The 25,266-nt window shown below is 38.3% G+C and overlaps 1 protein-coding gene across 20 annotated transcripts in view; it reads left to right on the top strand.

The window, feature by feature from the left end:
• NRIP1 (nuclear receptor interacting protein 1) overlaps window positions 1–21,431 on the top strand; it is a 126,975-nt gene extending 105,544 nt beyond the window's left edge. For all 20 annotated transcript variants that reach the window (XM_068910945.1, XM_068910975.1, XM_068911073.1 and 17 more), the window contains one exon: window positions 12,388–21,431. In XM_068910945.1, the coding sequence (XP_068767046.1) occupies window positions 12,760–16,251 (3,492 nt within the window). In that variant the 5' untranslated portion in view covers window positions 12,388–12,759 and the 3' untranslated portion in view covers window positions 16,252–21,431. The remainder of the gene's footprint in view (window positions 1–12,387) is intronic.
• The last annotated feature ends 3,835 nt before the right edge of the window (window positions 21,432–25,266 follow it).

Here is a 25,266-nt window from a genome sequence, read left to right as displayed (position 1 = left end):
ATGATTAAAGAAAAAATTGTTACAGCGTAAGCACGAGAGAAGACTTGATGTGCTGAAACAACAGTTAATTATTCACTGCAATATAGCTCAGTTTAAAAATAAAAAAGAATTTCCATGCATTATTCAGTCAAATAAGCCATCAGACTCAAAATTGATTTAGAGTTTGAAGGGTTGGGTAACTATACTGCTTAGAAGCTAGTATGTTTCTTTGAGTGTTCTTGGCTGTGAAATGTCTTTATGTATGTTTGATTCTCAGCATCTCAGAGTAAGCTGCTGATTTGTTTGCAGATGTTGAACGAACCTCTGGTATTTTTGTATCTTGAATTGTAGTCATTGCCTGAATTTTTTCCTAACATTTTCAAAGAAGTGAGAAACTTTTTCAGCCTTTTACAGAGCGGGTAAGATAGAAATTCCACCACAAATATCTCTACTTTTCTTCCATTTTGGTTAAAGGGGTTAGAAAAGGAGGCACTAAAGAAGTGCAGAATTGTATTGCCCTGAGGTTTAAAAGTTACTCAATTTGATCTTAAACCAGTGACTGTTTTAAGATCTCATGAATCACTGTCACAGCTGGAAACACCTATACTGTTGCGCAGAGAAGCTCGCATCGCAGGCTTCAGGAGTGATTTGTATCTGGCACTAGTAGCTCAGGTGATGCTATAGCTTAAAAGGGTGACAATCTAATTTATTTGAGGGATGTTTTCAAAGAAGAGCTAGCTTTCCTAAAGCTGTATTAAATTTTGTCCTTTTGTTCCTTTAAGGCCTCTTCATTAGTAACTGAGCCAACCCAATCAAACAGGAAGAGTGCTGCAAGCCTAATACCTATACAAAATTTAAAAGGAAAAAAATCTAAACAAATACTGAAATGCACCTGAAACAAGCCGCAGAAAGGTGTGTGATGACATAAAGGTTTTATTGACAATGTGCGAGACGCCCACATACCAGTGAGTTACACAGGTCACCGCAGATGGGTTCCAATGAAAACTTTATACCAACACGAACAGTCCTATTTATAGAGGTAGCTCTCTATCTAAATATAAACTCATCGCAGTCATGTCTAGACCAACATTAGAGCTGTGCAAATGTTGAAAGTGGGGGTTCAGAAATAAGAGTATAAGCTATACTATTTTTCAAGTTGCTACATATTATAATTAGCATCTAAACTTTGTGACAGAGTTGCATATGTGAATGTCACAGGACATTGTGTTGCCCAAGACATCTTTTCTTTCTCCTTTTTAAGTGTCAGAAGGTATATCTGGTGAATGTGACCTGTAAGCTAAATATTCTTCAGCGTATGTTTAAAGCTTTGAGAATGTATCAGTGAGTGGATGGATGGATAGATCAGTAAATGACTTTCATTGCTAACTATTTTCAGCAGTTGAGTTTTAATGAGTCTTTCAACTGTTGCTACTGTGTTTAATCTGCTCGCTTACTCAGCATTCAACATTAAAGAAGCTTTCTAGGAGGTTAGTGTTGTCATGATTACAAAAGAGGTTAGGTTGATTGTGTTCTGCACAGACCTTGTGTTAAGTTCCTTTTTTTTTTTTTTAAATTGAGAAATATATGCTGTGCATACAGATAATTAGGATAGATCGGTGTTGTGTTTGGATGTGCACATCCAGATATACAATTGCTATATTAAGATAAATAACTGAAAGTGAATAAAATTATAAACAAATGTCCTGATTCTCTAGCAGTGGTCTTACTCTGTCATGTCCTATATTTGTCAGTGGGTTCTCCTTTCGGATTTGTGATTTAATATGTATCAACAGACAGCAGAACAGAATGAAAGGAACAGCAAAAAGCAGTTTCTTCCACTTTTTTTTTCATTTAACATTAGAGTTCTTCCCTAGTTTACTTGATGCTCTGCCTAACATCTCTGTTAGAATAAATAAGCACAAGCCAGTCACTCTTACAGGTGGGGGATACTTAAAAAATGTAGTATACCAATGTGAAGAAAATATAGAAGTATTTCTGGTAAGTGTACTGAAAAAACAGGAGCTCTGATCAAATGCTAGCTCTTACATGAGTCCTCTTTGTAATCTTTCTTGCTGATCTGTGACCTTGACCTTGTGTTTGTGTTTGTATGTCAAATCTATTTTAGGGATGGGCAAACCAAGTTCAGTTTAATAGGATTTATACTCCAGCTTCATAGGAAGCCTCAGTATAATATAAAAGTTAAAATATTTGAATAATTACTCTGTTTCTGGTCTTTTTCTCAGATTTCAGAGGGCTTGGAAATAACGCAGTGGCAGACTTTTTTTTTTAATTCTATTTAAAAGACATTTTTTGGAAAAGGCATCTTCTTTCTCTTACAGTGAACTCTCCTAAATTCAGTATAGACGTTTTGCCTCTTAGTGAGAGAATCTCACAAGTAGCAATGCTCATGCCACTTTAATTTGACATAAGTGCAACTTGGTACTGAAAGGAATAGGCCCTGCTCTCTGTCCTTCCCCTCTACTTGAGTCATGCATTCCTGCATGGAGGACTGGTTTCTGGTCTAGGTGTCTAGCCTGTCAACAGCATTTTGGTTTTTTTATTTTTTTATTTTTTGCCATGATCAGGTCCTTAGTCCTACTTGCCACTTAGGATCTTTCTGTAGGAATGCTATTGTCAATTCAAGGGAGGTGTCAGGAGTAAGCAGCTGAAGCTTGGTCGAGGAAGTCAAAGCTATATATCTTGGCAGCATCTTCACACTTAAATGATACGAAAATTCCTGTGGAACCACATTCTTATATATGTGTGTGTGTATATATATGTGTGACTTCTGAGCTAGTTTCTGGTTTTGTTTATTATTAGAGTTCTTATCTGCAACTGAGATTGTTTACAGATAGAGATGGGGTTCACTTTAAGCCCCAATGGTACCACTGATTGACTGGTACCGCTCCTGCTCATCAGGTTCTTGAGCATGGGCTGAATTTTGGACGTATGCTAGCATAGAATTTAAGCACGTGCTTTACATATGTTTTGTATAACTAATGTTTTGGACGAATGGCTTTATAAAGTGAAGTTGTTGGTTTGACAGGCACTGTGGAAGATGGCCCCAAATGAGTTAATACTTCTGTGATGCCAATATGGAATAATAAGGTTATTTTTAATAGATCTTAACATTTGGGGTAATGTTCTTATATGTAGAAAATGACATACTTTCTTCAGAGATCAGTAGCATTTCTGTGTTGTTTTGTTTTATATAGTTTCTATATGGGTATGAGTACCTGTTTCAACTGCTTGACACTAATGGAACAAGCAGTAATGATAAATAGCCTTTTCTTGCTATTTTGCAATTATTTTCTTTGTGCAGCATTCATGAAAGACAGATATAAAACATATTAGTAAGAGCTGTTTTCCACAACTTTGTGACAGCATATCATCTTTCTGCTTAAACTGCTTGTCATCTTTATCAACATAAAATTTGAGAAATTACTTCCAAGTGTGTGTCCTTGTCCTGAGCGTTTAGGGTAGTTAAACACCCCCCCTTCCCAGCCATGCACTATTCCTGCCATCATGACTTTGTGGCAGTGAATACAGAGTAATAGTTTCCTTTGGTTTTTAGCTAAGTCAATACTGTAGTCATTCTGATTTGACTAATGGCTCAAGTTGAGCTGCAACCTGATTTCTAGTGTTTGAAAATGTTATTAACTAACTGATCATCTCTATTATGTACATCTATATGACTTAAACGACTTTTAATTTTTTACTTGGGGATTTATGTTATGAATGCTTTTAGATTTATTCTGGCACAGTGGTAAGTTGTGGAACTTTCTTTACAGTATGTTGTTAGCCTTTTCTCCCCAGGTTTTGCTAGAGTTAATTGTAATGTTGTAGCTTTAATGGCGTTTGGTTTAACTGCTACTTTGGAAAAAAATCAGTTTGTCATTGTAAATGAGCTAGTAGAGACTTGCTAATGCAGATTTTTCCTTTCCCACTTAAGTGAAACTATATGAGCTTTTTTCTGTCCTTAGCCTTTTGAATCAGGATCTACAAGAGGCTTATGTCCCCCATTAAAATGGAGACTATATTATCCTTCTCACTAAAAACAAACAAATCAATTGCCTGGATCATTAAAACAGCTTCCCCTCCCTCCCCTCCCTCCCCCCCCCCCTCCCCACGTATCTTTGTGCATATTATTGCGATGTAATCCTATACTTTACATTACTATGGAATTACTCTGCTTTTACTTTCTGTTAGTTGAAACCTGTTCTATTGAAAGAAGACTAGAAAGTGACTGCAATTTAAAACTAATCATGAGACATTTGGTCCTAAGTGGAACACAACTAGAGTCAATAAGAATTGTGCATTTATTTTAGTGAATGTGCTGTAGCTTTGCCTTTGTGCAGTCTTGGTTAAAATAACATAAAATGACTTGTCATATGACACGTCACCAAACCTGTAAAGTTATTCCAGCAACACCAATGGTGCTACTGAGAAATATGCAATTTTATTGAAGTGCTGTGGAGATTTGGCCGTATCTTTAGATCTGTCCAACAAGTAGAGGGTCAGAGTTGTGTGGAAATGCATTATCTGCACGTATTGATCATAACTCAGAAGCATGACTTTCCTGAGGAGAACATTGATTTCTTTACTGTATTTTAAACCAGCTTCTCTTCTTGAGGAGTTGGCATATAGGTAAATGCTTTGTCATTGGAGAAGGGAGGGATAGAAATCTGGTTGTTAAATTTTTATTTTGAGTATTTATTTTAATATAAGTAGTTTACAAACATTAGAAAGATGCATCCACTCTCCACTCCCTTGTACCTACTTGTATATTATTTTATTGTAATTTGTTTGGTTCCCACTCCTCTAATCTGAAAAACAGATCTTGGCATATATTTTTGTGCCTATTTGGTTTTGGCTCCTTGAATAAGAAGACTCAATTAACAAAAGTCTTCATGCTCACTGTATTTCTAAGCTTCAGTCACCACACTACCAAAGTTAGTGGGGAGTTAGCAATATGCACTCTTTCTGGATTCCTGTCCTTACTGGGGGGCGCTGTTCTGTCTTACCAGCTCCCTCCTTCACCCTTTTTCTTTTCCATAGCAAAAGATCACTGAGCCGTCACTCGTAGGGGCAGTTTTAGATGTCAATACTCGATTCCTTCACAGGTGGCATTTGTAGTTCAAACATTTGTTCCACTTTGTGCTAGAACTCTTTGTGTAAAGAGTTGGCAAAGAAAATCAGTTTATTTCTAAGTTAGTGTGTGCATGTTAGCAGAACCTGATCGAGGAACAAACTCAAAAGATGCCCCTTACAGTACAGTTATAGTGCTAAACAGAACTGTTCATCCAGGAGTATTTGTAAGAACAAATACATGTGCCTGGGTCTGTGCAAAGGAATTGACTGAAATGTATGTGAACTGCTCATTTATAGAGGTATTTCATAGTATGCACAAGGTGGGTTTTTCCACATCGAAGCAATTATTTCTGCAAGGCTCATTCTTTAGTTAGTTAGAATAGGAAATACTAGTTTAAGGTAGGCTATTGTTTTGAGAGTGCTAAAAGCCTGAAAAATGGCTAAATCCATTGTTCTTCTCTGAAATAAATTGAACTTCCTAGCAGGAGGTTTTGAAGCGCAGGCCAGATTTCGATTAGGCTGTGCACGGTGTTAGGACATACTTGCAAATCATCTGAGCTGCTACTTGTGAAGGAAGTTTCAGAAACGTCAGTGACCTGTAACTTAGGCCGAACTGTCTCTATCTCAGGCCCTGTGTATGCTGTGCACTGCTCTGTTGCAGCCAAGATGGGTTGGGTGCCAGAACCGGGCGAGTCGTGGCAGAGCAGCACCGTGTGGATGCACTCTGCTTCTCAGGGCAGGCGGACCTCCACGGGGTTCCCTGCTGTCCAGCTAGACTTGCTCTGGCACCTAAGCTGTCCTGCCTCTCTTGCATATGCTGCAGTCTGCAGTATGGACATACCTTTTTCACCAGGAACCACCTTTCCCTGATTGCTGTCATTTATGGTCTTAGCTGTCCACTCTCCTGGGAGAGGCCTGCAGCAGGATTAGATGGACTTTCCTTGTCAAAGAGCTCTTCCCTCAAGTTCGGTCAAAGCCTGTGATTTAGGCCAACACCGTGTAGATCTTGGGTCTTTCATGTGAAAGTACTCATCTCCAAACTGCCTCTGAGTTTGAGTTCTGATTTCTGCTTCTCTCATATGCGGACCAATGTGCACAGTCTGCTTTGTCACCTCCCTAAAAGGGTATCTGCTTAAATACAGAAATCACTCTGACATTTCCTCACCTCATTTAAACAGACAGTGGAAATACTATATTCCCCCTTGATACATGACGTATCATCCCAAAGCTGCTCCTTGCCACGAGGTGGTATTGCATGGTCTGGGTGAGTCACGGATTCCAGGGCTGGGGAGAATCCTGTGTGAGTGTGAGGGGCAGAGAGGTGCTGAGATTAGATGTCCTAATCCCCCTTTTCACACCAGAGAGGGAGCATGCATGAACAGCCTCCCCTTCCTTGTGTGACTCTGGGGTCATGATCAGCATCTGCATTACTTAGCATTTACATTTAATGCAACAGTCCTTAAAACAAAGGCCTACATAAATCTGAATAGTTATTTACCTTTCCTCGGTTGTTGGTTCACTAACAGTTCAGTCCAATGGTCTGTCATATCTTAATGGAAAAAAAACATTTCTTGTATCTGCGGTGCTGTTGGTTCTGTATTCACGTCACTTTTATGTGATTAGGAGTGTTCTGCTGCTCAGTGTTTGTGTGCCTTAAAATGGTAGATTTTACATCTCTTCTTGAGCTATGAAGTCAGCCATTACAGAATTTGTTTTCTCTAGTGTTTTTCAAAATCCTACTATCTAAACTGCTAAAACCATCAGAAGTTTCGGGTTTGTTTGGTTTGGGTTTAGTCTTTTCCACTTGCACCTTTTGCCCCCAAACACTGAATGAGCAAATCTGTCTTTTAGCTAAAATTTCTCTTAGCAAGAGAGAGGTACAGTCAGGATTGTATTTGGCAGTGCACAGCTTAACAAAGCAATAGGGAAAAGGCCCTTCCTTTTTGTTTACCTGTGCTGGATTAGCCAGAGCCATAAAGTTTTTGCTGTTGCTAACCCTGCCCTTACCCAGAGGGAATATTTTAGAGAGTGAGTAATGATCCTGTGTCCTGCAGTAGCCAGCAGGACCGCATCAGTGTGAGGGAAACCCCCCCCTGCTTCGGTTCGGTTGCAGTGTTGGGGCCCCTGGAGCCCCGTGAGAAATCCTGGCAGCAGCAGCAGGAACTCCTTTTGCTGCAACATGATTCCCAGGGTAGCATCTCCTGACAGCCTTTTAAAAGCAACAGGCTATCCTTTCCATGTTTGAAATGTCCTTTAGAGTCAGTCACTAGGCCTAATGAAGGAGTGAATAAGAAGTCGGTCTCTTGGGAAGAAGCCTAGTTTTGCTTTCTAAAAGTGATATCCTATGATTGTAGGAAAGAAGGAATTTGACGTTTATGAATTTATTGTAAACAAGGCCCATTGATTCCCAAGTTCTTCAGACATGTAACTGTGGGAGAATTCACCTACTTATTGCTGAATTTTGCTCCACAATCTGATCACTTTTGCTCTTTTTTATTTTTTTCAATTTCATTTGCAAAGGGAACCTTCAAAATGTCTTGACAGCCTGAAGCAAAACTGTGAAGATATCTCAGCTGCTCAATTCATCTCAATAGATTTCTGACATAAAGCGGGAATTTAGCAAAGCACTTCAATACTTGATTGTCTTAAAGCACGTGCTTAAGTGCTGTTGAAGTACCTGCACATTTCTGCAGCTTCATGGATGTGCTTTAGTGGATTGTTGAATCAGGCCTGATTCAACCGCTTATAACCTTGGTTAAAACAGTCAACTAACGTGCTTATCCCACTGTTCTGAATGTGTCCTGCCTGCCTACCAAAATCATAGTAGTACAAATTGAGTTTAAAGCAAAATAAATCATTCTGGGACAACTAGTCTCATTTTCTGTACTCATGTTTGGTTCACTGAAAGATTCTCTGCAATTTCCAGTGCATCTAGGAATTCTTTTGTAGAGCTTAATTTCAATGTGCTCTGCAGTATTTCACTGCAGACAGCTATAAAGACAGGGAAGCATTTAAAAAAAAATCTCTGTTTTAGATATTTACTCAGTGCTATTACTGGAGCTGTTGGGCAACTCACAGCCTTTAATATATTTATCCTCAATTATCTCTCAGAAGTTTGCATCTATTATTACTTCACCTGGGAAAATAGGGTATACAGAAAAGCAAAGACAGAAGTCAGACAGCCTGTCTGCCGCACAGCAGGTAATTGGACCCCTGGATGCCAAGCTGATGCTGTAATCACTGTACTGTATTCCTCAAATCTGTAATAATTAAAATGACTGACTAAGCCATTGGTTGGTGTGGTAGGCTCTAGCCATTACTTTTGGGAATACAAGAGTGGGAAGGTAATGAGCTAGTGAGAGACCTTTTCTGAGTCCTATAGTAGTTATTAACTATTAAGACAGAGTTTATTTTATTAAAAAGTTAAAGAACTTACTTTTGTGCACTGGTTTGATTTTTTATCACTACAAAGTCATGTTTTGATTCATCTCTATTTAAAAATAAAGCAAAACAAAGTAAAACAGGAGAGTGTTTAATCATATCATAAAAGTACGCTGGAATGCAATTAATAAAAATGTTTTATGCATGTGTATATGTACACATCTAACCTGCATATTAATCATTCTAACAATGTCTGTAGTTTGGATAACGTCTATTTTAGCAGGTGCTAAATATATAAAAAATGTGTGCCTTAATTGTTTACAGAAGAGTTTCTGTAAGGTCTTGAATAAAGCCTATGGAAAACATATGTCTGCTTTTGTGTGTGTGTGTGTGTGTGTGTGTATATAATCAGTAGTAATACTTTATGGTAGCCGAAGGATCTTAAAGTTTATTGCAGTCATTCTCTTACAATCTTTGTGACTGCCAAGGATACCTGTAGTTTGCAAACAAAACACTCCAGCAACTGCAAAAGTAGAATTAATATTCTGGACATGCACAGTTTCTGTAGTTCAGGGTACATTCTAATATTCTCTTCCCTGTTCTGCCCGCAGTTTCTCCCTGGGCACTTTTTAAAAGGATGTAGGACTCATTCCCACGATACACTCCCCTCTTGGAGTGTCTCCCCAGGTCACAGCACTTGTGTTACCAGTCATGCTTCTTTCTTAGTTCTGTCTAGGTAAACTTGATTTTATGAGCTGTGATCTGCATGTGTTCATGCAGGTACTGAGAATAGCCTTTCCAAAGTGAACATTTATTTATTTGTTAGGATAGAAAACTCTGTAGGAGAAAAGAATTGAAACAGCAAACAATAGTGTGTATGCAGCAGTTAAATTTGATGTGCTTTCTTGGCCATGTAATTTAACAGTTTCTTTTATCGTAATAGTTAAATATGATTTTTAGGTCTAGGGATTCACAAATGTTAGAGACTGATAATTAGAGGTTCATTGCACTAAGGTTACTTCAGTCCTTTCTGAGATATAGTTGTATTACTGAAGGGCTTCTCCATTCTCTTCTTTCTGCCTTATTTCTTTGCTTTCTTTTTCTCTTTCTTCAATTCTGGTAATTTCTGGAATATTATCTAATAGCAAGAAAAATTAAGAACACTTTCATGGGTCCTGGGAAATTCTCTGATGCAATCTGTATATCTCAAAAAGGTTACTGAATGACTATTGCCAGCTAAACACTAATTTTGAAAGCTGTTTGTTTCCATTTCACCACATTTTAGATCAGAGAGTGAAAGAAGAGTATATTGGGTTCAAAACTCACTGGAAAAGCATAGTTGTGAGATTGCCTTCAAACCCTGAAATTTGCCACCTGACTTCCTGTCACAAATAAGGTGTAGTTTTGGAGATGTTTTTTGAGGTGTAATTTCAGTTCTTGACAGATGACTTCATCACATTTTCCTATTGTACATTAGGTCATGCAGGGTTTCATAACACTGTAATAACTGATGCAGCACTGGACCAGAGCAGCATTTTTAAAAGGATTGGTGATGTCCGTATTCCATATACATTATGTGCTTTTCAGATGTAATTCTCTTTAATGAAGTTCCCTTGGATCAGTCTGACTTTTGTAAAATTATCAATTTCCCTAGCACCAAGTAATTCCAAAAGAGAAGGTGGCAAAACACTTCTTACAATAGTTCCTGAGTGTAAACTAAACTGTCTACAGGTATCATCTCCTGAGGCAGGCTTTCTGAGTACCTGAGGAATTTGCATAAATGCATTGTCTTTTTAATTACCCAGAGCTGTAAAGAATAATTTCTTACTAAATACTGGTTTAACTCACAGGGCATTTGCTCGGGGATTTAGCTTAAAGGTGACCTGCAAAGCTTTCTCTATCAGATAATAAACAAATCTTGAAATATCTGCAATTTTATTCTCTTAAACTTAAAACACAAGGTATTCAGTGCTACTTGCTCCTTTTTAAGAACAGCATGCTGTGAGCTTAATTCCCCTTTGAAATGTGAAAATGGGGCTGTAGGTAAACATATTTTTCCAAAATAAAGTGCATTCCCAAATATTCAAGGCAATAAGCCTAGCTCTGTTAATGTTGCACTTGTTGGATACTTGATGTATTCATTAGAAATCTTGTGGTGGTGGTGGTGTTTTTCCAAGGATTTGTTATTTCTAATTTTAACCCACATGGGGTCGAAACTTTGCAAAAGTCCACTCAGAGGCACACGAGTTTTTGAAGGAGCAGTAGTATGATAGATAATTTCTAATTGGATGACTCCAAGTTCAAGTTCTAATCATGTCTTTGGGTAAACACTGCATCTTCTACAGGTAATTACATAAGCTGTGGTTCAGGTACACCTGTTTCTCTGAGAGAGAAGGATTGAGACTCTAGTTACTAACTTGAAGCTTTCCGTTTGATACTTAGATACATGGGCATACACACTTTATACTACAATGCATTGCTGGTGTTTTAATTCTATTTTGAAGTAGCTCAGTGTTTAGAGTTTCTGTATATGACTTACGATATCATAGTAAAGGAGCATTTGTGTGGAGGGGCATATATGAGTTATTAACATTATGGAAATTAAGCTGTTTTTCCAGTTCTTTACTTTTTTAGATCTGATGTCTTTCTTTCAGGTGCCTGTAGCTTTTGAATTAAAAATTGGCCCTAGGGAAGTCAATCATAAATATTCATTCACTTTAAAGTTGCAAGTATTTCACCTGCATATGTTCTTTTTCTTGTATTTACAAGTTTTCAATGTGCTTGCAGTCTCGGAAAGAGAATTGCAGAGCTAGATATGTTGAAAGATATTTAGCTTTGCTCCTATTGAATATTATGCTACTTTAGCATTGAATGAAAAAAGGAGTAGGCATGTGTGGTGTAATGGTCTCAGTATTGAACTGTGGTGACTATCTGAACTGTGTTCATGCCGTCATTGACAAGTGTAACACAACTAAAACCTAAGAGATGCATCTCACATTCATCTATTGGAAGTGCCATTGCTGTGCTTTTTTAAAATGCTTTTTATAGCCTACAACCTCATTCAAGGAAGTATTGAATAGAGGTGTTCTACAAGAACTATTTTGGAAATAGCTGAGAACTGTTTTTGTTACACTTTTATACATTTAATACATGGAAAAAAATATAAAAGTAAAAGCCCTCCAATAAAGATCTACCAGGAATACCCTTATAAGCAGCCTTGTTTCCATTTCAGTCACTCATCCCTTCTAAATGGCCTGCAGTAGCTGGTATTTGTAAGGACAACAGATCTCCTTCCTGTTGTGCCAACATATTAGATTTTGCATTACTAGTTTTAGGAATATCATCTACCTGTCAAGCAAAAACGTACTCATAAATGAAGCTACCTCTTCTGGTACTTGGAAACAGATTCAATATGAAGCTGAACATGGACTTTAGCCCTGTCTTTCCCCATTAATTCTCTTTTAGAGTGACAGTCTTCGTGCCCTGTGTATTTACATAACAAGTAGAAAGGTCGATGCAACTGCAAAGTAAAATCCAATGTAATTTTTTTTAAACATATTTAAAGTGCTTTGAAATTTTCCTTTCATGATTGCTCTTCCTTGTTTTGAGCCGTAGGGCAGAGAGAGTCCAATAAACACTTATAGTACCTACGCTTATGATGGTTTGTTTACCTAGGCTTAAGTTTTGTATAAAATTTTCTGTGTTTCAATCATGTTCATCAAATTCTTCAAATTATTTTGTGTAGGCTGTTTGCATTACTTTGTTTTTAATTTGTTCTGGAATATTTTTGGTTCTATGTCCTGAATCTGAATCTCTAAGAAAATGTGTTCAAAGTATTGTATGCAATTTCTGTAGAACTTATCCTAAATCTTCTTTCCTGACCACTTGTTTTTTGTTCTTTTTTTTGTTTTGTTTATTTGTTTGTTTTTTATTTAGGGATTTTGTATGCTTGATGGAGATGGAAAAAGATGAAAACCAAGCTGGTTTCCTGAAGAAAGGTGAAGAAGATAAATATTTAGTGGAACTTCATTACTTTGGAACCATTGGAACCGTGTTTTGAGTACTCCTAGACATCTTTCCTAAATATTCTCTATATCAGCAGAGCGATATGACTGAAAATTTGTTTCATCAGACAATGTTTGCTGGAAGAAGCCAGCTCTGAATATAACACTTTGCATTGTTTTGGTTTATGAGAAAAAGCTATAGACTTCTACGTGTTATTTATTAACTCTGCATCTCAGTTGAGCTAAAGCAATCTAGTCTTTGAAGTGAACAGAAACAGAGCCCTCTTGGATACTTTTATTGAACATGACTCATGGAGAAGAGCTTGGCTCTGAGATGCACCAGGATTCTGTTGTTCTAACTTACCTAGAGGGATTACTAATGCATCAAGCAGCAGGAGGCTCAGGTACTGCCGTTGACAAAAAGTCCACTGGGCATAGTGGAGAGGATCAAAACTTTAAGATTTCTGGAAATATATTCCCCAGCTGTCAAAGTAATGGTCAAGTTCTTAACCCAAATACATATCAGGGATCTGGCATGCTGCATCTCAAAAAAGCAAGACTGTTGCAGTCTTCTGAAGACTGGAATGCAGCAAAGAGAAGGCGGTTGTCTGATTCCATTGTGGATTTAAATGGGAAAAAGGAAGCTTTGTTAGCTGGCATGGTTGAAAATGTGCCTAAAGGCAAACAGGATAGCACCTTACTTGCCTCTTTGCTTCAGTCATTCAGCTCTAGGCTGCAGAGTGTTGCTCTGTCACAACAGATCAGGCAGAGCCTTAAGGAGCAAGGGTATTCCCTTAGCCATGATTCTTTACAAGTGGAGAAAGATTTAAGGTGCTATGGAGTTGCATCTAGTCACCTGAAGACTCTGCTGAAGAAGAGCAAAGCAAAAGACCAGAAGCTAGACAACAGCCTGCCTGATATAACAAAAAACTTGCCCAAAGAGAGGTTTATAGAATCTCCTCATGCAGTACAGAGCGGACCTAAAGTGATAAATGAGCCACTGTCATGTGCTGCAAGATTACAAGCTGTTGCAAGCATGGTAGAGAAACGATCTAGTCCTGCAGCTTCACCTAAGCCCAGTGTAGCATGCAGCCAGCTAGCTTTACTTCTTTCCAGTGAAGCTCATTTGCAGCAGTACTCCAGGGAACATGCTTTAAAAGCACAAAATGCAAATCAAATAGCAAGTGAGAGACTTGCAGCTATGGCCAGATTACAAGAAAGTGCCCAGAAAGACGTTGGCCAGTTCAGTTTATCAAAAGGAATGACAAGCCATCTCAATGGTCAAACCAGACCATCAACCAAAACAGTATCGAGCAAAAGCAATATGGCACCATTTCAGAATTCAGCGGGAATCATGCATTCGCCTCCCAAGAACGTAGGATACAAAAATAATTTGGAAAGGAGTAACTTGAAAACTTCTCCCAGCAACAGTTTGCTCCTACATCTCCTGAAAAGCCAGAATACCACCAAACAAGCAAAAGGGCATGAACAGAGTGAGAGAGCCAGCATTTTTGAAGACAGCAGCACACCAACAACTATTGATGAGTATTCAGACAACAATCCTAGTTTTACAGAAGATGACAGCAGTGATGATGAAAGCTCCCATTCTAACTGTCTTCCTATAGACTTATCCTTTAAACAGAGGACAGATAAACTGGATGCAGGTCCACCTGCATCACTGGATAACCTGACTCAGTCCTTACTTCATAACTGGGATCCAAAAGTTCCTTGTCCAGAAAACAAGGAAGACAAAGACACTCCGAAGGCTTCTAAGTTGAATCCCCATCAGAAAGTAACACTACTTCAGTTGTTACTTGGGCATAAGAGCGAAGAAAAGGCAGACAAAAGTAATGACTCTCAGGGACCACACGGTGCAGCTGATGTGGCAAAATTCACTGTACAAACTGGTAAAAGGACTCCTGTTGCAGACAGTCCCAGTACAAATCGAATGACTCCATTAAGCACTCCACCTTTACTTGTTTCTACAAAAGCAGACTCTCCTATAAATCTCTCGCATCAGTCGTCTTTAGCCATGAAGCGTAGTTCACCACCATATGCCTGTAGCATTCAGCCGGACAGGCTGGTGAATCCTGCATCTAAACATTTGATAGACCTTTCTAAAAGCAAAGAAATCCAAGGAGCTAAGCTGACCAGAAACGATAGTCCACAGAACTCTTCGGCTTTCAGTGCCAGCAAGCTGTTGCAGAATCTTGCTCAGTGCGGTATGCAGACTTCCATGGCAAGCGACGAACAAAGAACCAGCAAACAGCTACTAGCCATGAATGCAGAGAAACCTGTAGGCTTAATTGATAGATTGAACAGCCCTCTGCTTACGAATAAATTGAGCACACATGAGGAAAACAACAAAATATTCAGTTGTCAGCCTACACCCACGGAACAAGGACTTCCAGGTTCAGAAATAGAAAATCTCCTTGAAAGGCGCACTGTCCTTCAGCTGCTTCTGGGCACTCCGAATAAAGGTAAAAGTGAAAAGAAAGAGAAGGTGCTTTTAAGAGATGAAAGTTCTCACGAACAGACAGATAAGGCTTTGAATGAGCAAATATTGACAGTGAAAATAAAAACTGAACCTTCTGAAGAATCAAATGTTCCTTACAATTCAAATGCACAACAAATACGAGAGTGCAAGGGTAACAAATTTCAAGGATTTGTTCATTCACTGCAGAGAAACACAGCTGCTTCTCCAGCATCTGAGGACTTGAAATCTGAGCCTCTTTCACCTCAAGATTTCTCTTTTTCCAAAAACGGCCTGCTAAGTAGATTGTTGAGACAGAATCAAGATAGTTACCCTGCAGATGAGCTGGACAGAAGTCACCGAAACCATGAGCTGACACATTTTGAATCAAAGAGTCTTTGCACACTACCGAAGAAGAGGAAACTTCATGCTGAGCCTTCGGAAAGTCCATTAAAAAAGATGAAAAGTAATGTGTCTGATGCTGCAAACAATCACGCTTCTCCGACAGAGGCACTCTATGGGCCTTTGCTTAACCAGCAAGAACTGAAATTCAACAGAAGCGATGTTGAATTTAAATATGCTGTAGGTCATGGTTCAAATAATGAAAGTGAAAATAGGAGTTGGTCTAGAGATAGTAAAGGCTTTAATGTGTTGAAACAGCTGCTTCTGTCAGAAAACTGTGAGAGAGATCTGTCACAACATAGGAATAACATACCAACTGACGGCAAGAAAAAAGGAAACAAAAACAATGCAACAATTAATAAACCTGAATTCAGCATTTCTTCAGTAAATGCATTGATGGGAAGTCCTGTGCAGCAGAACAGTTGTGTAGACCATAGAACATTTCAGTATCCAGTAGCAGTAAAAAGTCCCGCCAGTTCCCCCTTCCCTGAACATTTGGGGAGTACAGTATCTAGACCTGAATCTGACCAGTTTAGTGTGTGTCCCATGCCCAGTGAAAAAGGTCCCATCAGATGGGTTATCACAGGTATGGACAAGAATGATTACGAAAAAGAATCTCCAAGACTGACCAAAACCAATCCAATATTGTATTACATGTTACAGAAAGGCGGCAACTCTGTTAGTAGCCAAGAAGCACATGACAAAGACATTTGGAATGAACCTTCATTTACTGATAGTTCAACTCGTGTTACAATCAAAGAGGAGTTAACATCTGATGCAGAGCTTAAAAATCCTTTTAATAACTTACGAAGTCCTTACAACAGCCATATGGGGAGTAAGACCTCTCATCAGCATGGTGTGAACGGAGAAGTGCATGGACTTTTGGAAAAAGTGCTAACAATCAAAAAAGAGCCAGAATAAAATACAGCCTGCCAATGAGTTTACAATCAGTGGTTTTGAATCTTTGTTTAAAAAAAAAAAAAGAAAAAAGAAAGAAAAGGAAAAAAAAAAAGAGTACAAACTTGAATACTGTATAAATTGAGCATGATTTGAAAAAAGCATGGTCTAATTGAAACGTTTTCATTTGATAAACTTTTTATTTTTCTGGTGATGTTATTTAAAATACATGTAGATAAAAATTGCTTTATAATAGATTGTCACAAGGAAACTAGAAAGGTTGTAATTTGTATGAGACATTTCTGTATGCATCAAATTAAGTTATGGGTACTCTTTGATCCAAGTCTTACCTGGATCTGTGAGTCTTTGGCATAACATAAAGTGTAAGCGTACAGCCTAGGTGGTGGTAATGCTGCGTTTCCTCCCTCCCCTGTAAAATAATCCTTTTTTTTTGGGAAGCCTAAGCATAGAGACAGTGTACTTTTTTTGAATGTTTAATATGTTTTGTGACATTTTAAGAATAACTTTTAAGAACTGGAGCAGTCCGTCCAAGGTATTAGCTCATCATATTGGAAAACCTATGTCAGTGTTAATAATTGATATGCACTGAAATGTAATTTTTAGTGCTTCCAAATTTTTTATTGTTGTTTTAAAATCTTGTTTGTGGTCCTTACAGAATAGTGGTGTAAGATCTACTTTTTTTCCCTTGCCCTGCTTTTGAGAAACGCCTTCCTCAGAATCCTTAGCTGTAGTTATAAGTTCTTAGCTATCATTAAAGTTTTTCCTAGTTTTTTTTTATATAAAAGGTAGATTTTCATATACCATGCAAGTACTGCATGAGTCTCTTTTTGGCTTATTCCTGTCCCTTCCCTGCTTAAAAGGGGAAAGTCAAAATGTCTCTTGGAGTACTGGGACTAAAAAAGCCTGTCACATTTATTTAGTGAGGAAAATGATGGAAAGTTTGTGAATCAGATAACCAGAATAGTTTGCTCTGCACCATCTTGCTTCCTTTACAGAAGAATACCAACAGTGTAAAAGTGGCGCATCTGACTTCCACTCAAATATGGAATAGGATTTCACTGACAATTTGTTGGCTTCTTCCTACAACTAGGGAAAAGAATCCATATTCTGCCAATATTTATTACTCTCCAAACAGCTGATACCTGGTTTAATGCACTACCCTTTCATTGTAGAAAACCTGCTTTTAGACTCATTTTTTCAGGTTATGCAGAAGATAAAAATTGTAGTTTTGTCATGTTCTGTGATGGATAGTGGGATATGTCTCAGAAATGCCCTTCTGCCCTCTTCCTCGATCCCCACCTGCGCTGTGATTTGTCACATCTGGCAATATCAGCCTGCGCTGGAAGTAACTGAATGTTGCAGTCAAAACTGAGGCACCATAAAAGAATTGCTGACCGGGGAGAGACAGGCAGCACTGCTTTCCCTGGAGTCAGTGTTAACTCCATGTGGAGCCCTTAATTCTCGTGAGGGAGGGGAAGAACAAAATCCAGTTCCTCTAAGTTACATGCATTATTAGTAACTATAAGTTTTGCTGAACTTTGATCTACCCTCCTGAAAAGATGTTCTCTGTAGCTTTAGACTTCACCACTAATTCCCAGTGTTATCAGAAAACAGTTCAGATTTGGTTTCGCAGAGACATTCTCTTTTTTTTTTTTTTTTTTAAATTTTGATCATTTTCACCACTGAGAGCTGATGACGTGACAGAACGTTGTTGTTTCTGTTCATCTCATGTTTGCATAGGAGAAATGAGTGATGGGGCGTTTTGCTCTTTTCCTTTCTGGTTTCGTTTCACAGATTCTTTCCCCAGACTGTTGCCTTGCCTAGACAGAGCAAGCTTTTTTTCCCCCATCTCGTCCCCTGCCCCCAGTCTTGATCAGTTTGCCTTCTTTCCAGTGCAGTCCCTCTGAAAGGGACTTCTCTCGTCTGCCAGCTGGCTAATAATGCACCACTAGTCTATTTTATTCTCTCGGGGGATACCTTCTTTTAGGGAACACAAATATTTGGCAGTATCGAATATAGAACATTCCCCCTGGTTTATATGAGAAATAACAGAGCAATTTAAAGGTATATTTTTATGTTATTTGGGTGAAGTGTAATATATTAATGGGCTGTACAAAGAAGATTTATATTTTAAAACCTTCACACAAATTTAATGTCATTTTAAATGTCATTGTCGGAAGTATAATATAAAAATAAAATTTTGTTTGTCTTTAATATTTGCATTTATAAGTGGCCCGGTGACAATTCAACTGTGTCGTAGAATAATCATTAATGAGATAAAGTATATTTTAGATTGACAGTGACAATGAATTCTTTTTATATGAGTCAACCCAGCATAAATATTAAAAAAGATGGTATTTGTTCCATCCATTAAATGTCTCTTAAAAAGTCTTAATCGATTATTTTTCTTGAAACAACATGTATATAGTTAGGAAATATATACAATATAGAATAATAGATGGTCCCCAGAGTAAATACAGGGCTACAATTTGCTTGAAGGGCTCCACAGAAAAAGCAGTTTGAATGGGTGTGAAATAATGCAGTTGGAAACAAAAAAAATCAGCTGAAAAGTAGGGAACACTGTCTATCTAACCCTAACAAAAAGTAATACTGGAGTCCTAGGAGTGTGCTTACCCATGTATTTATTCCAAGGCAGTCTATTGTTATAATATATACTTTTGAACATTTAGTTTTTAAAACTTTATAAAACATTTAAGTTAAAATGTTAATTGCCACACAGTTTTATCAGTTAATGGTTTAGCCTTTCCTTGTAGGTTATATTATTTAAAAAAAGGGATATTACAATTCTCACAGATGTCAGTAAAGCATAACAAAAATTTACACAAAAATTTAATTTCAGGACATGCTCTTCATAGGAGAATCTTACCTGTTGTAGACCTGGCAATCTCAAATAGTGTGTAACATGCTACATTAAGGCCCTTGAGAGGTAGATGTGCTAATCTGATGCTCTTCAGTCAGCCACTGGGGGGGGGGGGGGGCAGCTTTCTTCTGTGTTAAATTCTTCTCCCTCAGAAAGAGCATTCTTTCTAAATCTGCTCCGTCCACAATTTATAGCCTTTAAACCTGAGGCTTTTTCATATCTCTCTGTCTCTTTCTCTTTTTTTTTTTTTTTTTTTTTAATCTTGCAGCCTCGATGAGCAGGAAAGTATCACCCCCATTTTCCCTGGAGAGTTTTCCTTCTCAGTTGTCCCATGGGAAAAGGGGGTGCAGGAGCTGGATTTGCTGCACCAGCAGAGGGACTAGTAGTGCTGGCTGCATTGTCCCAAGCAACCCAAAGATCCTGTATTCCCACGGCCCCTGTAGGATAAGTGACAAGCCAAGGTCATTTGTGCAGAGTGCTGCTCTGCATCCTCAGCAACTCCCATCTCCTTGGTTCAGTAGACATTTACTCCTAGGAGATAATGCATTTCAGCTGTCCCCAGTATGCTGCCTCAGACTGTGGGAGTGGAGGCTTCAGAGATGCAGTCTGCAAACAGGAGATTGACATTTCAGCTGGGCTGTTAGGCTATAGACTTAAACAGAAACGATGCGATATCTGACTTGGCAGCAATATAGCTGTGTAGGCAAGAGGTGCAGGACTGTCAGAGGCTGTTGTGCAACCTCACCATCGAGCGAGTTGGGAGGGAGAGGAGGAGATCACATTGCAGTTGTATTGGGGAGAGACTGCTGGGGGAAAGCTGCCTCCTCCTCAGGGAACAGTGAAAAATCGAGTTAGGGATGTGTTTACACCACTGTTAAAGATGTAATTGCAGCCCTTTAGGACTTACCCCTGAGCTAGCTTTAACCTCACTAGCAGAATAGCTGCAGCAGCAGTGGTTGTGAAGTGCCCAATGCCGTGCTCCAGTTTGCATCTATGCGGATGCTTACGCTGCTTCAACTACCCTGTTGGTGTAGCACCCAAGCCAGGTAGATTTCAGAATTGACTTGCAATTGCCACACAGACATACCTTTTGTTTCCAGAGGGACTGAGATAGCCAGGGCAATTTCTAGTGTCTCCTCTGCCAAAATTTGAGGAAATAAGAGGGAAGTAACACATGACCACAGCATCAAAGCTGTTTTGCCAGAAGGCTTCTCTAGTGATGCCATCTATCCCATCAGCGCAGTTTGAGAAGTTCATAAACATTACAAGATCAAAAGGGAATTCAGCCATAACTTTCACTTTTTTTAGCCATTTCTTCTTAGTAATGTTTTTAAATTTTTAATTTACAAGTGTTTTTAAAAGAAAGAAATGAATGGTTTAAATTTTCCCTGTTAAATGTTGGTGAAAGTATTACAGCTCTCATTGACGTCAGTGATATGATATTACCAGTTTGTTCTCTGCCACATCTTACAGAGGAGTAAACTGGTAAGTATATATTATATATATTTATATATAATGTAAATATATTGACTTGTTACACCTATAATATGTTGAAATTGGTTTTTAAAAGGTGATGTAAATAGTGGTTTCCTTAATGAAAAATACATATTTTGTATTGTTCTAATGCAAAGGAAAAAAACCTTTTAATCTTTTTTGTTATGTATATTCCATGTATAAGTGTAAATATGATCACATAGGTTTAAAAACTTTTGCATGTATGTATACAGTTGCAAGTCTGGAAGAATGTATAGAAAATACTTTTATTTAAAGTTGTGATTACCTGCTGCATGAAAAGTGCATGGGGGACCCTGTGCATCTGTGCGTTGGCAAAAATGTCTTAACAAGTCAGGTCAGTTCAAGACACAACAGTATTCCACTTCTGGACATGACTTCTGCTATGGTATTTTAGCTTTGTGAAAGAATGTGCTTCAAATCAAAAGGGTCTGGGAAAAAACTCAAAACTACTTTTAAAACATGAAGAATTCATACAACTATAATCAGTCATATAAGTTCAGGACTCCACTTTACCTAAGTGAAATATTGTACCAGGACTATTCCATTATTGTAAAACAAAGGAATATTGATTTTCATTGCCATACATAAGAATCTGGGGATTTACCACAACCAATTTTATTGTGATGTGTTTTCAGTAATTAATCTAACTGGTTTCATTTTTTTTATTAGAAATTAATTTCCTCATGTGATGTCACAAAACTGTACATACTGCAGTGTGAAGTTTTTTTAAATCTTTCAGTGTTTACTTCCTGCAGAAGATTTGAATAAATGAGAAAAATGCATTGTCTTGATGGTTTTTAAATCTGCTTTATTTCATGTGTATTTTCTATTACTGGAGCGTTAGTAGGCTATAAGTAACATGGCTATTAATACAAATTTATGACAACAAAAATAAGGGATTTTGGGGACACTACATATATTTCAACAAAGGAAACTAACTGAAAAATGAGAATCATGGAGCTGGAAATGAAACAAGCTAAATCAGATTTGCAGTTTTACTTTACAAAGTACTGTATTATGTATTAGTCAGATAGCCGCCTTTATTTACTTGAAATCACAGGTCATAAACTGGAAGTCTTTACATGGGAATATTTCCGTGAGAATTGTTTAAAATATTGAAGCATTTTCAAGACCTCTGTGCAGGATTATCTTTGAGCAAAAAAGGCGTGTTTTCCCATGAAAACATACTTTGGCCCATGTCACAGGGAGGACTTTTCTGTTGCGTTCTACTGAAATTCTTATGCAAACAGTTGAAAAATGAGCATAATTTGCCCATGAAGACTAGACAAAGATTGAACAGCACACTTGCCTCGTATTTTGCTGCTCCTAAATTAGATTACAACATCAGTGCAGTTTGTGTTTTTCCAGAGAATTTGTGTTTCACAGATGCGTAGGCACAGTGTGTCTGGAGCTGTACAGTTGCACGCAAGTAACTGGAGCATGTCTATCTTGGGTAACAGTATAGCTATTTTCATGAGTCCTCCCATGTTTTCCCTCTGATCTCTTCAGACAACAATAAGTACGTATTAATGGAATTCTCGGGAAGCCTTCTGGAAAGTATAAATTGTATTCCATAAAGTTAATTTAAAAACAATAATCCTAGCTCCATAGATTTCAGATAGATCTTCATAATACATGTAACCGAGCATTTTGACTGTTATTGTAACTGATATGCTGAATTGAGTTGACTAGTATCCAAAGTTGAATAGGATCTGGAGACCAACGGTCTTTAGGATCTCTTTGGCTATCTTGTCTTAAAATACTTGCGTGCATAATGCTGCCACTGATATTCAGCCACTCTTTGGAGGGAAAAGGCCCTTGCACCCTGCTTCTGCTCAGCCTCTTCTCTCTGTAAGTAGACTTATACCTGGTTTGAGGTTTGAATGGCTAAGTCAAAGTACAGCCCTATAAAAATGCAGTGTGCTTACAGAGCCAATCTGAACTTCTAATGACAATGTAGCTTGAAAATCATTTCAGAAATAGATGCTTCCCCACTGAAACGACTCCTTTAATTTTGATTCTACCAACTGAGCAAAAGCAGCAGTGTATCTTTATTTCTGGGGTGATGATGCCTCCGGCAGTTTCCCTGGGGCACCTGAGTATCACCCAGCTTTTCCGTTTGTTACTCAGGGAATTCAGGCTCTTGTAGCTTTAGTGTGTTTAGTCAGTATGCATTGTAGCACTAAGTGAAACTTGCTTTGTGTCTACCAGTAGCAAATAGGCTTGTGGAGTGAACGTATGGTATGTTAAACAGTCTTCGGAGTGACAGGAATGTTGAATGGATATAAGAAACATTAACAAGTAAATGCTAACAACGTTTGCCTAGTGATTCATGACAAAATTCCCTCAAAAATGCCTCCAACTGGCAGTGAACTCTGCAGACGGACCTGTGGTGATGCAGAATCCTCTTGATCTCTAGTTTGTTCCTCACAAAACAAAAAGATGCATCTGAAGATGACACATCCCAAAACAGCCACTGGATAAAGAAATGAAGGTTTTTGCTTCAGAGATTTCAAAATGTGGTAAGCATATATGTGTGTGTGTATTACACACACACACACACACACACACACACACACACACACACACACACATATTATCTCAATTGCATTTGTGAGACTTTACAGCCTAATCTTAAGCTCCTCAATGAAACCAACACTGTGGACATCAAGGACAGATGAGGGATGTGATGGTAAGTCATTTGCAAGACACTGTATTGGACAAAACCTTTACCACAGTGGCCAATTTGTTGCAGTAATAATAAAAACACTCATCTTAATATAATAATACAATTTAAAGAAAAAGATTTGTGGTTGGCTTTAAGCATTTTCAAGGAGAAGTAATCTTGCAACTGAAGAGTACAACATCATCTTTTCATATGAAACTGCTTAGCACATTAGAGATGTGTAATGCACCCATGGGAATGTGTGTAGGGACTTGACATGGCTCAGACATGAAGGTAATAGTTGATGGAAATACTTTTATTTCCTTTTGATTGTCAGAGTGACTCGGAGCAGGATGAACTCAGGACATCAAAATTCTCTCTGCTGATGAACTTGAGAGCCACCAATGAAGGAGCATATGCTGATCTGAGCTCACAGCAGCCCACTTCCATTTGGCTTTTTAAGGACTGCTTGCTCTTAATGAATAAAGAGATTTGTCACTATCTCCAGATGACTTTTCTGATTAAACTACTCAGAATTTAACTGAATGCAAAATGATCATTATTGACTTGTGACTGTGCGAGTTAGATAAGCTTGAAGCCTACCTCCACGATTGAGCTCAGCATGTGCTTTCAGTGCATGTTAGTGTGTTGGGGAGAGATGAAGAAATTATTTCCTGGCGCTCTTCAGGATGTTAGATGATTCTTGATTCTCCTTGCTCAGTCAAGTTCGGTGAGGTGAGGTACTTCACTGCTAAACGTGAGGCAAACTAGGCTATTCTCCAAGTCTGTAGGAGCCCTCTGGCCCCAGCCTTTACTCAAGCTGGTGTTGGCTTTGAAGTTGTACCCTTGCGCACTCAGGAAACATTCTTTTGAAAATTTGACTGTAGAGCTCAAAGGTGACTTCTGCAAATAAGTCATGGGTAGCCACTGGGACATGGAGGTATCCAATCTGTTGCTGGGTCGTCTTTAATATTTGCCTGTCTGCACCTTTGTAACTGCAGCAAAATGTCATTGTTATCTGAGTTCTGCCTGAACAGACCCCACATCCAAATCTCATCGCTGCTACTTAAACAGAGAGAAACTATAAGCTTTAAGCATGTTTTGAGCTGGTTGCCCTGATACAAGCAGTGTCTAATATTTTCATGAGTTGGAAAAACTTTACGTAGGGTCATGTGAAAGATGGAACAGGAAGTTCCTCTAATGCCTCTTTGCAGTGTTTCAGCAGAGACCAAAAAAAGCTACTGCTGAGAAGCAACTCCTTGTCAAAAGCACTGCAGCCAGTTCCTGCTACTTTCAGCTCGCTTCTAAGACATGCCTAGATTTTCAGTATGGAGAGGGGAGAGTCTGTAGTATTTTAAGGGGAGAAGAAAGAAAAAGAGGAGAGTCTTAGGACAGCAAGCTACAAAGACATTGTTCCCACATGCCTTTTAATTTTTAATGCTACCTCGTTTTCCTCCATTCAGTGTGGTCACAGGGAGGAAGTCTCCATTAGTATCTGAAATAATTAGACAGACCTAGGAAACCAAAATCTCATGCTTCTATTCAAGTCACAGAAGGTGCACTAGTTATCTGTAGTTCAATAACAATGCTTAAATCTCTAAGCGTATAGATGCAAGTTTATAAACTTCCTAATCCAAACAAAACAAAAGAAGCCTTTTATTGAATTATGTGGAAGCAGCGATAGCTGGCTGCTTGATTTGTAAATATGTTTGAAAATTTAGAAGTTTAGCTAATCCTTGCAGGTAGCAATATCTCTCTCTCATGTTAGTAACTAACTCTCTTTCCCCCCTCATCTTCCCGATTCCTTTGAGTCCTTTGTCTTATTTTTAAACTACGTGGAAGCCCAGTCATCACCTGCAAAGGACAGAGGAGGGGAGCAAAACATAATATAACATTTTTGGACAAAAAAGCTGCTTTGAAGTAACCATTTGCCTAAGGTACTCCATTATGCATTGAC

This window comes from Struthio camelus, chromosome 1, assembly GCF_040807025.1.
Source record: "Struthio camelus isolate bStrCam1 chromosome 1, bStrCam1.hap1, whole genome shotgun sequence".
Classification (NCBI taxonomy): domain Eukaryota; kingdom Metazoa; phylum Chordata; class Aves; order Struthioniformes; family Struthionidae; genus Struthio; species Struthio camelus.
The sequence above is the reverse complement of the archived record's forward strand: the minus strand, read 5'-3'. Positions and strand labels throughout refer to the sequence as shown.